Source organism: Canis lupus, chromosome 1 (genome assembly GCF_003254725.2).
Source record: "Canis lupus dingo isolate Sandy chromosome 1, ASM325472v2, whole genome shotgun sequence".
Lineage (NCBI taxonomy): Eukaryota > Metazoa > Chordata > Mammalia > Carnivora > Canidae > Canis > Canis lupus.
This window is the reverse complement of record NC_064243.1, coordinates 8,502,943-8,516,964: the sequence shown is the minus strand read 5'-3', so window position 1 is coordinate 8,516,964 and position 14,022 is coordinate 8,502,943. Positions and strand designations below refer to the sequence as shown.

The following is a 14,022-nucleotide window of genomic DNA, read 5'->3' as shown; positions in this document are numbered from 1 at the left end:
AAAAAACTTCTGGTAGGATTTTATAACATTTTATAATTTAGTTTTAATTTTTTTTTTATTTATTTATGATAGTCACACAGAGAGATAGAGAGAGACAGAGAGAGAAGCAGGCTCCATGCACTGGGAGCCCGAGGTGGGATCCGATCCCGGGTCTCCAGGATCGTGCCCCGGGCCAAAGGCAGGCACTAAACCGCTGCGCCACCCAGGGATCCCCATTTTATAATTTAGTATAACACTTGATCACCCTAACCAAGACAGGCTGAGAAGCAGAATTCTCCCTCCCTCATTAGTATTTTGCTTTCTTGGCATCTCTTGAATGTCTTAGAGCACAGACTGAAGTGCATGACATCACACTATTGATCAGCAACAACAGCCTTGCACTATTCTGGAAACCAGTGTAAGAACATCTGTCTGAAGAACCTGTCCACATTTCCAAATGTAAATTTTACAGAAGAGCAAACACGGTATTCACACTATATCATCTGACACGTTGCCTATGGCACAGCAGTTAGAAAACGCCAGTGCTTGCTGCATCTTGCTAAGCTGTCCATTAATTTGTTTTGTTGATTTTTGCTATGAGAGGACAAGAAAGATGGGACCCACAGTATCTGCTCTAATGTTCTTTTATATTTGTAAATAAAATGTTTGGGAATGGCCCTTGAACAGAATAATAAATGCTTTTATGATACTGTTTTGTACAACTAGGTGTCACACATGATATAGCTTAGATAGCAGCTTACCACTTTTATGCTCACCTGCCATAAATTGCATGAATTCTTGGACAACACATGATCTTTATTGCTTTTAGACTCTACTGAATTCTGGTAAGATCCTTTGTTTAGCTAAAATTAATAACACTTGAGAATAATATCTCTTTTTCAAATATAACTTCAATGTGCTATGTTAGAATAAAATTCAGCTTAAATATTATGTGAGTCACTTATCAAGTCATTTAAAAATTCAAGAGTTTAACTTTATTTGAGAATACGCTTTAGGTACTTTAAATATAATATGTGAATCATTGTTCCAAAAAAAGCGTTCTCATCTTTCTCTCCAAGGTATTAATCCTCAGAAACTGTAAGATATTGGTGTCTAATTTTTCTTTCCTGGAAGAGGAGATGAGTATTTTCAGATACATAGATATATACATAGATACAAAAAAGCACATACAGTATATGTATGTGCATATGTATTTGTATATATGCATAAATATGAAGCAAACCTTTTGTAGGTTATTTTGCTTAAAATGTTTGTCTTACTGATTTTAATTTTTCATGTTAATCTTAATGAGATAATTACATGTAAGAGAAAAACAAATATCCATAAAGGACATATTAGAATTAGCTTCTCAGCATTGTGACAGAACTCTAAATTCCTTATGACAGAGAGTAAAAGAGCTCCTCTGGACAGCTTATACAGTAATCCCGAGTAATGGGTTTGTTATTTTATGAGGCTGAATGTCTAGGTCACCACAGATTTTAGAAGGGACTGTGACAGATAACACCAGGCTCTTTTAAAAGTAGCCACATTGTTCTACTTTACAGACCTTATTTTACATGACATGGGTACAGTTTTTGGTCATGAATTGATACTTTTAACTATTTTGATGCTGTCGTGTCCTCGTCAACACCAATGTTATCTTCAAAAATGGAGGACTAAAATGTTTAAAATACATGAAATACTTCTGTACGTTTTTCTCCACCTAGAATACTGGTCAGTGACTGATAGTGCTTCTAGGATGGCATTGCAAGTCATGAATGAATTAAGACTTCCCTTCAGCAAAATCCTTCATTTGCAGTTAAAGCATGTGCCATAACATAGCAAGCACTGAACATAGATCAAGCAAATCAAAATTGTACCCTGGTCAAAAGCAAGGGAAATATCCAGTTCCTGCCCACTCTGGCCATCCTCTCCCACCTAAGGTGGAGAGGACTGACAAGCACATGTGAAGTCCACCTGTTAAGTCCAAAACTGAGACCCTACCAGAGGACTAGACAACACTTCTCCCCCACCCCTCATCACCGTGCCACTAAGGGCCTTGTTATAGCAGTTCCTTTTAGCCAACACATCATGTCTGGCTAAACAAAAAATCACAAGAAAGGAGAAGAAAATAGAACCATATAAAATGCACAATTAAAATAATAAAATGCAGAAAAAGAGAAGACAAAATAGAAACAAAGAACAAACAAAACTGTTAGAAATATGGTAAATATTAATATAACTATATCAGTGATCACTTTGAACATCAATGGTCTAAAAAGACAGAGATTGTCAGAGTGGATCCAAAAACAAGATCCAACTACATATTTTCAGAAAGAAACCCACCTCAAATATAAATACAAAGATTAACAGTATATGGATATAGAAAAATATACCATGCTAACATGAATCAAAAAATATAATTTAAAAACTCATTAAAAATATACCACACTAACATTAATTTTAAAAGGGGGGTAGCTATTTTTATTTCAGACAAAGAAGACTTCAAAGCAAGGAAGGTTGTCAGGTTTATCAGGTTGATATCAGGTTTATCAGGTTGCCAGGTTTATCAGGTTGATAAAGAATGTCATTACATATTGATAACTTGGTCAATCCTACAAGAAGGCATAACAATCTATAGTGTGTGTACACTGAACAACAGAACATCAAAAGATGTGAAACAAGAATTGATAGAACTACAAAGAGAAATAGATGTATCCACTATCATCGCTGGAGTTTTCAATAGCCCTCCTTCACAAATGGACAGATCCAGCGGGCTGAAAATCAGTAAGGACATTGTTGAACTCAATAGCACCATCAGTTGACTGGATATAATGGACATCTGTAGATAATGTCAACAAACAATAGAACACATTCTTCCAACTCACGGGGAACGTTCTCCAAGATACACCACATTCTAGGCCACGAAATATACCTACACAAATTCAGAAGAATAGAAATAGTACAACATCTGCAGTCAGACCACAATGGAATTAAACTGGAACTTAATGATGGCAACATAGCTGGAAAATCCCCAAATGTGTGCAAATTAGACAACACACTTTTAATCAGCTCATGGATCAGAGAAGCCTCAATAGAGATTTTTATTTATTTTTTTAAATATTTTATTTATTCATGAGAGACACAGAGAGAGGCAGAGACACAGGCAGAGGGAGAAGCAGGCTCCACAAAGGGAGCCTGATGTGGGACTCGATCCCGGGACTGCAGGATCATGCCCTGAGCCAAAGGCAGACACTCAACCACTGAACCACCCAGGCATTCCTCAAGAGAGATTTTTAAATAGTTGTAGTAAGTTAAAATGAGAACGAACCTGTCAGATCTTTTATGTTAGAAGAAATCACATTCAGCATGTTGAGAAGTAGATTTTTAAAAATTTACTCTTGAATGTTGCTATTGCAGTGTGTTTACAGAGTAGTTGAGAGAATAGGCATTTGCCCGTTTCTCCGGACTGTGGAAAAAATGAAAAGGTGATAAATGGTAGCAGAACAACTTGCGCCCATAGACAATTTAGGGCTAGAATAAGTAAGTTTATTAAATATTTATTAATTGCCAAATGAATAAAGAGTTGCTGACCTGGGCACATGAATCAGGGATGGGCCTTGGTGAGGGAGCGGGGTGAGGTCGGCACGGGTACATGGGTTTATGAACACTATGTGGGAAGCAGGTCCATTGCTTATATTTATGACCTCAAATTTTTGAGTCACTTTTTCTGCCAGTGTCAGTTGTGTTGTGACTATGGTCCCCGCCAGGACCTTGCTCAATGGGTGGGAGTTAGGAGGGAAGAGAGAGATGAAATCCAATGAGTATTTAACAATGATTTATTGAGAATCTTCTGTGTGCCACACCTGCTACCATTGGCAGAAAATACAATTTTCATAAAAACACAGAGGCCTTGCTTCCCTGGAGTTATTCTACATAATTTTTAGACTATTTCAAAATCCAGCAAACAAGGACCAAAAACTGAGGGCAGAAGAGAAGATGTGTTTATTTCGGTCTGTATTGTTTCTGGCTACAGTTAATTGGAAAATCATACAAATATTCAGTGGGAAGTGGTTTAGGAGAGTAATAACTGATCATTTTGCTTCAGCACTCTACAGTATCCAGCATATACTGTACACTAAGTGAAAAATGTTTTTCTTTCAAGGTAACTGAACTGCACAACATCAAAAATATAACCAGACTGCCTCGAGAGACAAAGAAGCATGCAGTGGCAATTATCTTTCATGATGAAACGTCAAAGACATTTGCCTGTGAGTCAGGTAAGCAATTATAGCCTCGTCTACAGCTTCTGGAAATTGAACTGCTTCAGAGACAATGGCCCAGATGGATTAAGTTATACCACTGAATAGGAAGGCTTATTGTGATAAGACTGTGATGTAGAAGACTTTAGGGAGAAGCTCAACCTATTGATTCCTACAGATGTTTTGGGTGCTTGTTTATTATCTGTCTGTGTCTGGATTTTGCTCCCAGGTGGTCTGAGGACTCTTGAGGTTTCTATTCAAGCTTGAAGAATTAAGTAAACAGTGCCTGGGAGATGTTGTTAGGGCAAGCTTGTGACTTGTCTTCTGATTCTTGCCTGGTGCAGCTGTAGGCATTTGGTGGGAAAATAATAACACTGCCATGCGACAGTGTGGCAGAGCACAGCTGAAGTCCCCAGACATTCCAGAACGGAACTTTGAGCAATTGGCTGCTTTCATGGATTCTCAGTACTACAAGTAAATACAGTTCAGATTGAATTTTAGCATCCCAGCTCATAAAGCACGCTGACATCGTTGAGATGCACAGCAGTTTATAGTTTGAACCTGCAGTATTTTTCATTTTGAAATCCCTCTGCTATGTAATGTATTAGTTGGCTTATTATAGCTTTTTAAAGATTTTTCTCAATGAAATGGTGCATTCGTCTTATAATGGATGGAAGCAAAAAGCACTAAGGGATCGAAAGATGGGAATTTAAAATAATAGTGAAGTCTTTAGTAGAAGCCTTGCTGAGTATTTTTTTTTTTTAAAAAAAAGAGGAAATAAAGCTTCTGGATTTAGAGTTAAAGTTTACAGGTGTAATTAATATCAGGTTCTATTATTCTAAAATTGATCATGTCAACTTGCCCAAACAAAATTGTTCACATCTCCTCACCTATGCTTTTCTTAGTTTTGCTAAACTGAATGGGAATTTATCAATGTGTTATTCCTCGGATCCCCATAATCCCTTTCGCCATACTTCTCTTCCATCATCATCTGGCCTCATTTCATTGTTTAAAATTGACTTTTGGCATTGCATAGTAGTCTGTTAACTTGTGATATCAATTCCATTTTGCAATAGAGCCTGTCCCAACCTTGCTGGCATCCTATAACATCCAAAAGTATTTGTGTCATCTTGTTCACCGTCTTAAAGCTGTCTCACCACTTCACTCTTCTCTGAGCTCTTAGATAATGTCTCCTATTAAAATTAACAACCATAAAATTGGTTTTCCAAAAAAGATAAAAGATAATTTTCACTATTGTTTGTGTGCTTCAATTTTCACTACTGCCTTACAGTTTCGAAATTACACTGAGCCATGTTGTAGGTACATAGGCAATACTGGAGTCTGTTATTTCAGATAAGAATGATACTGAATTATGTTTCTGAAATTCAGATGCAGAGTTGTCACCCACAAGTCTAATGTTGGAAGCTCTTTAAGATTATTTTTATTTCCTTTGTGATGGTGGTTGTTTCATGGGTTGTGCATTTTTGAGAGACAAAGACTCTTGCTTAAAACAAAATGGGCTTAATTTCCAAGAGAAGAATTTCCAGACAGTGAGGCTGAAACTAGAACCAAATGTAAAAATAAAAGAACATTTTTATTTGAATTGCTGGCAAAGAGTTTTCAACTCATTTAAATTTATGGCTTATTTAAATTATTTGTTTTTTAAATCACTTTTGTGTGTAGATATAGCAGTCTACTTGAAACTAGTATAAACGTGTTTAAGAAACTATGGCATGGTTTTATTAAATTTTCTTAACTTCATGACACATGACAATGGAAAAAAGAAAGGAAGAAAAAAATCACATAAACAGGGAATTTGAGTACTTTTTCTAGCAAATTATATTTTTTTTGGATCGTTGTTAAGATCAATAGTCCATGTCTCCTGATAAAATGGCAAAATCATTTGGAAAAAAGACTCCAGCTGTAAAGCAGTCACAGATGTGAAAATCAAAACAGCAATACGGTTAAAGCCAAAATTAAAAGGAGCTCTCACATTTTATTTCTAATATGAATGCAGGTAAACAGAGATTCTTATGAGGGCTAGTGAGAAGGTGAATTGCTTCAATTTTTGTTTCAAGAAAACAGGCAACTGGTATGAAATAAGTATACATACCCTTGACTCAGTGAGCATCTTTGGGAACATATCCTGTAGAAACATACATACCAGCACATGAGGTCATGGGTTTAAGCAAATTATGTGTAATGACAGCACAATTGGCAACAAATAAATGGCTGTCAAGAAAATATTTGAACAAATTATTGTATATCCTTATCATGAAATGTCACATAATCACTAGAAAGAACTCTAAGCCAATTAACTGGAAGACATTTCTATGAATTTTAGTACTTCAAGCAAAACCAACCAGCAGAGAAGTATATACTGAAGAGTCACCTTTATAAAAGTAACGAGATAGTGTGTGTTTTACCAAGAGTTACCTGGGGTGAGAGGGAGTAATAATGAAGTGGATGGAAAAGAAAGCTGGGAAAAAGGTGCAATCGCGAAAAAGGAATAGAAAATAAAATGAACAGAAGAAAATACCCAGCATATAAACTACCCCACTTATATGAAATTATGTATATGTGACCATGTGAATGAATGTATACAATTTTTTAAAGTTAGTCATCAGAGAAGTGCAGATTAAAACCATAGTAAGATATCATGGTGCACCTATCAGAATGGCTAAAAATGTTTAAAACATAACACCGCCAAATGTTTGTGAGGTTGCAGAGAAACTAGATTATTCATACTTTGCTGGCAGGAACGTAAAATGGTACAGACACTTTGGAAAGTGGTTAGCAGCTTCTTATAAAATTAAACGTCATTATTACATGATCCAGCAATTGCATTCTTGGACATTTATCTCAGGAAAAAAATGGAAATTTATGTCCATACACACATATACATGTGTATTCACAATAGCTTTGCTCGAAATAGCCGAAAACTGAAAAGAACCCAGATGTCTTTTGACAAACCGTGGTCATCCCCTCACACCATGAAATACTCCTCAGCAATAAAAAGGAACAAACTCTGATATAAAAGCAGCAACCTGGATGAATCTTGACTGAATTACGCCAAGGGAGAACAAGTCGATCCCAAAAGGTTATGTATTTTGTGATTCCATTTATGTAAGATCTGTGAAATGACAAATTTTAGAAATGGAGGACAGGTTAGTTGTCAGAGGTTAGGAATGAGATTGGGGGTATGGAGCCCCAGAGGGATGTATGTCATAAAAGTTACATGAACTTGCATAGGCACTGAGCGGTTATCTTGATTTTAACAGGGCATAAACAGGCCTACACGGGCAGCAAACTGTATAGAACTTACAGGTACAAGTAAGTACAAGCAAAACCAGGGAAATCTGAATAAAATCAATACACTACCAATGTCAATATCTTGGTTGTGATATTATACAATAATTTTGCAAAATATCACTATTGGAGGAAAGTGGGCAAAGTTTACACAATCTCTCTGTAATATTTTTTATTACTACGTGTGAATCTACAATAATCTCAAAAAACTTCACAATGACAAATGTATCTATACTATCTCTAAGGTCACTGGTGATGTTTTTTTTTTTTTTAAAGAGAGTACGGAGGGACTTGCAAGGTAAAAAAAGCATTTAGTATAGTCTAATATGGTAAAAAGAAACAGAGAACAGTAAGGACAGATGACAAAAATAATCCTAGATGTGTGCCTCGGTAGCTGGTATATGTTTTATGAGCACAAAGAAACATAGGCAAGGGTACATATGTGTGTGCTGTTCCTTCTAACATGTACTCCTTGCATGAGGGCCTCCCCCCCGCCCCGCTCTGCCCCCTGCACACACTCATCTCCCAGCCACCTCCACACTGGCTTCCACTTTGGCACCAGTATGTCATGCTTCTTGCCCCCTCGTCTTACTTAATACCTCTGCTCTCCACATCCACAGCGCCCTGATTTCGGACTTCACATACTCCCTTCACAATCTCTCTGTGAAGACATGACCATATTTTCTTTCTCATCTCAGTATATCCAGCAACACAGTGCTGATAAAATTTGTTGAATTAATGGAGTAATAAATGAGTAAAAATTTGTATTTGAGTTTTGTTATAATGACATATTTATCATTTCAGCTTTTTCTAAGAGATAATTTTTTAAAAACAAGTTTTAGAGGCTAATTTGGCAGTTCCATGGGGAAAACTGTTTCAATTGCCAAATAACAGATTGTTGTGTGTGATGGTGTGCAGGGGAGTAAATGATCATTGTGCTGTGTGTGTGTATGTGTATGTGTGTGTGTAAATTGCCATGGCCAGGTCAGCTGCAATAACCCTATGAGTAGGATATGATGGACTGCAAATAAGAATTTCTGGAGTTTGCCTATTACTTGAAAAGAGATCTGCTGATCCTTCTTTTTGAATATGTTCTAATCTCAAGTTGAGGCCTAGAAAATGAAGGAGCAGATGGTTTAGATGTTGGAAACCTAGAATCTAGTTAATAGATTCTGTTTACCTTCATTAAGGAAAAGAGAAAAAAGGAAAAAGTTCAACTATGTCTGTCTAAGAATACCTTAGAAATATTGCAGGTCTGGTTCCAGACCACCACAATAAAGTGAGTATTATAATAAAGTGAGTCAAATAAATTTTTCAGGTTCCCAGTGTAAATAAAAGTTATGTTTATACCACACTGTAGTCTATTAATTGTGCGATAGCATTATGGCTAAAAAAAATGTATATGGCTTCATTTAAAAATACTGTATTGCCAAAAAATGCTGACCACCATCTGAACTTTCAGCGAGTCATAATCTTTTTGCTGTTGGAGCATCTAGCCTCAGCATCAGCTGATCAGGGTGACGGTGGTGGCTGATGAAGTTTGGAGTGCCTGTGGCAAGTTTCTTGAAATAAGACAATGAAATTTGCCACATCGATGGACTCCTGCTTTCATGAACAATTTCTCTGCAGCATGCAGTGCTGTTTGATAGCATTTTACCCACAGTAGAACTTCTTTCAAATTTGGAGTCAGTTCTTCTCAAAACGTGCCTCTGCTTTATCACTAAGTTTATGGAAGATATTCTAAATCTTTTGTTGTCATTTCATTTATCTTCATAGCATCTTCAGCGGGAGTAGATTCCATATCAATAAACCACTTTCCTTGTTCATCCATAGACATCACTCATCACCCGTTAAACTTTTACTAGGAGATTGTAGCAATCCAGTCACATCTTCAAGCTCCACTTCTTGTTCTAGTTCTCTTAATGTTTCCACCACATCTGTGGGCCACTCATAAGGGTTGGAATCAATTCTTCCAAACTCCTGTGGTTATACATTGACCCCTTCCCATGAATTATGAATGCTCTTATGGGCACCTAAAACAGTAGATTCTTTCCAGAAGGTTTTCAATTGACCTTGCCCAGATCCATCAGAGGAATCACTATCTATGTCAACTATAGCCAGAATTACTCCTTGATTCATGAGCTGCAGAATGGATGTTGTGTGAGCTGGACATGGAAACAACATTGATCTCATTGTACATCTCCAATCACAGCTCTTGAGTGACCAGATGTATTGCCAATCCAATAGCAGTAATATTTTGAAAGAAATCTTATTTTCTTAGCAGTAGACCTCAACAGTGGGCTTAAAATATTCAGTAAGCTGTGTTGTAAACAGATGTGCCATCATTGAGACTTTGTTGTTCCATTTACAGAGCACAGAGTAGATCCAGCACAATTCTTAAGGGCCCTAGGACTTTCAGAATGGCAAATGAACTCTGGCTTCAACTTAAGTCACACTGCATGACATCCTAAGAAGTCAGCCTGTCCCTTGAAGTTTTATAGCCAAGCATTGACTTCTCCTCTCTAGCTGAGAAAGTCCTAGATGACATCTTCCAATTTAAGGTTATTTCTATCTGTACTAAAAATCTGTTGTTTAGTGTAGCCACCTTCTTGAAATATCTTAGCCAGATCTTCTAAATAACTTGTTGCAGCTTCAACATCAGCTCTTTCTACTTCACCTTGCACTTTTATGTTATAGAGATGGCTTCTTTCCTTTAAACCTTATGTATCATCCTCTTCTAGCTTCAGACTTTTCTTCTGCAGCTTCTTCACCTCGAAGCCTTCATGCACTGAAGAAAGTTTGGACCTTGCTCTGGATTAGGCTTCGGGTTGAAGGAATGTCACAACTGGTTTGATCTGTTCTCCAGGTCACTACGACTTCCTCTGTATCAGCAAGAAAGCTGTTTAGCTTTCCTATTATTCATGTCATCACAGGAGTTCTTTCAAGAATTTCTCCTTTGCAGTCACAGCATGGTTGACTGGCACAAGAGGCAGAGGCCTAGCTTCTACCTATCCCAGCTTTTGACATGCCTTCCTCACTAAGTTTAATCATTTCTAGCTTTTGATTTAAGATGAGACATATGTGACTCTTGCTTTCACTTGAACACCAAGAGGGCATTGTCATCAAATATGGCTTATTTTATTATTAATAGGCCTAATTTTAATATTGTTGTGTCTCAAGGAATAGGGAGGCCTGAGGAGGAGACAGGGAGATAGCCAGCCAGTGGAGATTCAGAACATGCACATCATTTATCAGTTAAAGTTCACCATCATGTATAGACACAGTTTGTGCCATCCCAGAACAATTACAATAGTATCATCAAAGATCACCATAACAAAAAAATTTGAAAAACTGCCAGAATTACCAAAATGTGACCCAGAGATACAAAGTGAGCAAATGCTGTTGGGAAAACGATGTCGATAGACTGATGCAGCGTTGCCAATGAACCTTCAGTTTGTAAAGAACTTGACATTGGCTCAACACAATAAAGTGAAGTATACTAAAACATGGTATGCCTGTATATGAAATCTGAAAATTTATCTCCAAATAATTGAAGGTCAGTTGTATTTAAAGTCTGAACAACCTGATTAATTTCTGAAATAATTATTTGAAGCATTGAATGTATTCCATAATATAATGAAGTTATTTATATAGTTTCTTCCATCCAAAATATGTAATGGAATATTCATGAATTGGATAAATTCCCCCATATTAAAAATGAAAAGTATTTGAGTAAATCCCAAGTCCTAATATATATCCACATTTTTATAATTAAATTTTTAAAATTTTTGTATAAGTATTACTTTGTACCCAAAATACCGGGATATCATTTGTTCACATTATGTTCCCAGATTCTATATCATTATTTCTAAGAGAACATTATTTTCTAAAACTAACATCTTTTCCCCATAACTCTTTCTTAGTCAATAAGATATATTTGTATCTTACATTATTATTGCTGATTGTTTTAATAAAACATTTTTTTCCTGGAGGATTTTCTGTGGTTTTCTGCTTCTCATGCTTCACATGATCTTTCCTACCACAAATAAATTCAAAAGAGATACAGTAAAAAATCATTCATTTCATTCAAAATGAAAGGTAATAGGAATGCATTGAAGTCTTTATTTTGATTAATACTTTATAATATAGGCAATTACAAAACCTGTGTTGGCTCTCACTTCTGACACAGAACCTATAAACAGAAATGAACCTATGCCTCTGTGGTAAAGATTTAGACACTAGACAAAAAGCCTGTTCTTGGACTTAGGTGAATGGAACCCACTATGAAGCCTAATCACCATGAATATTACAATGAAGAAAATGCACATGTATAATTTCACCAAAAATGTTTTTTTAAAGCATTTCTATTTCCCAATTATGAAATCCTTTGACTCACGTAGATTATTTGATTTTGGAAGTGTTCAACTTATGAATGAAAGGAAAGTTCTTCATATAAGGGCTCTATCTTTTTAAAAGATTGATTGATTGATTGATTAATTGATTGATTGATTTGAGAGAGTGCATGCTTGTGTGCACACAAGGGAGGGAGGGGCAGAGGGAGAGGGAGGATCAGACACCCCGCAGAGCTCTATCCCAGAACCCTGGGATCACCACCTGAGCCAAAGGCCAACACTTAACTGACTGAGCCACCCAGGCACCTAAAGGTTCTATTATTGGAGGTACTCACCCCTGACTGTAGAAATTTTCATATTTGTGGTAATAAAGCTAATTTAATAGAAGTGAGCCAGTTAAACAACTAGCAGATTCTGATAATTATTCAGTTATATAGTCAAATATGACTTTAAATTGTTAAAGTATAGTTTCTAGAATCCAAGATAACAGCTGGCACATATCCACTACAAAGGACAAAATCAATTTTATTGCATTTAAGGAGTCAAATTTGGGTATGTGATATCAAAAGATATTCACTGCTGCTGCTCAGATTACATGGTCTGTGGATAAACATAATACTTTGGTTTCAAGTGATGTCAGCCCAGCACTTTTTATGAGCAGTCCATTTACTTTGGGGATAATGGGCGACATTTCTGTTTACTGATTGTTCAATACAAAAGACAACTTGAATGAAGTTGAAACAACTTCTATTTCTAGCTGACTCAGTCACTGTGGAATAGAATGGCTGGTTTATAACCATCTGGTTCTTAGCTATCCTGCTAAGAGATTTGGAAGAAATCATTTAAAAAAAACCAGCATCTAGTGACCTTGTGTAATCTGAAATGTGTTGGGATTTTGAAGTTTTTCTTTAGAGAAAGCAAAATGCATGTAGCGCTGACACTGTAATGAAACTAAATTTTTAACGTTCTCTGTAGACTCACATTGAATAAAACTACCAAACCTTACGTTGCACCCTGTCACAAAAGGACTAGGTTAATTCGGTAAAATTTGGTCCTGGTTTTATAAAGTTGGCATGATAAACAAATCAGGGACAGAAGCAATTTGAGCAATGTTTTATGACTTCATTCCCTTGTACTGTGAGGCGCTAATGTATAATGCAGGTGAGTGAAATGGTCTGTAGATTTAGTTGAGAGCAGTCCCTACCAGGGCATCAAAATAATGGCTGAGGTGAGTTGACACCACTTAGGATGAATGTGGCCCATGCACCAAACCTGAAAGAGGTTCTCTGATTTGGGGCATTGGAAACAAAGAACAATTGATTCACTGTGAAAGAAAAATGAATAAGCTAATGAACAGTTAATTTAGTTGTTCATCATTCAATGAAGTATCCTGATTTACTCACTAAAAACTGATAAACTCTGGAGATTATTGTCTGGAGAATAAAATCTAGTACTCATTCCAGGAGTATTGCTTTAAGCCCCAATTCCAATGGTTTGCTTTTTCAGTTTCACCTGGTCCTCCTTTAGATCCCTACCTTTGAACTTTGTGAACAGTGGTAGAATGGTTTATCAGCCATCTGCTGTGTCAGCGCCCTGTCTAGGGTCACATCGTCCTCTCGTCCAGCACGCTGCACTTCCTGCCTATGGCTTCTGTGTGACTTGCTGCCCCTCATTTCAAACAGTGGAGCACTAGCTAACTCATGTGCCCTTTTTATGAGCTAATCAAAGTTTTCCCCCCAAAGTCAGTCAAGCTCCAGAAGGTACCTTTAGAACTAGCTACTATCTATGCAAGAATTTAAAATACTTTTCAAGTCTTATGAACAATTAACATAGATTGTCAGCTGGAAAATAGATAGGGAGGTGTCATTGTCATTCCTTATTCCCATACGTTAAGAAAATGCACTCTTGCTTTATTTTCAGGATTTACATAAAGAATATTACCTTTGATGTGTCACTCTGAAATTGTACCATATGCCAGTCTGTTATACAGAACTGTTCTTTTCTAAGAAATCAAACCATCTATAATTGGATGCCAGACTTTTTGAAATCTTTAAAGCAGAAAAGCAGTTTGAATATTTTTATGTGGGAAAAAAAATACCCCTTAATTTGAAATGTTGAAT

General features: G+C 36.6%; 1 protein-coding gene and 1 long non-coding RNA gene across 3 annotated transcripts in view; one reads left to right on the top strand and one right to left on the bottom strand.

Annotated features, from left to right (window-relative positions):
- DOK6 (docking protein 6) overlaps nt 1–14,022 on the top strand; it is a 369,596-nt gene that overhangs the window by 131,685 nt on the left and 223,889 nt on the right. For both annotated transcript variants that reach the window (XM_035700481.2, XM_025422049.3), the window contains exon 3: nt 4,145–4,259. In XM_035700481.2, coding sequence (XP_035556374.1) covers nt 4,145–4,259 — 115 coding nt within the window. The remainder of the gene's footprint in view (nt 1–4,144; nt 4,260–14,022) is intronic.
- LOC112643996 (uncharacterized) overlaps nt 1–14,022 on the bottom strand; it is a 73,077-nt gene that overhangs the window by 39,999 nt on the left and 19,056 nt on the right. The window lies entirely within an intron of this gene.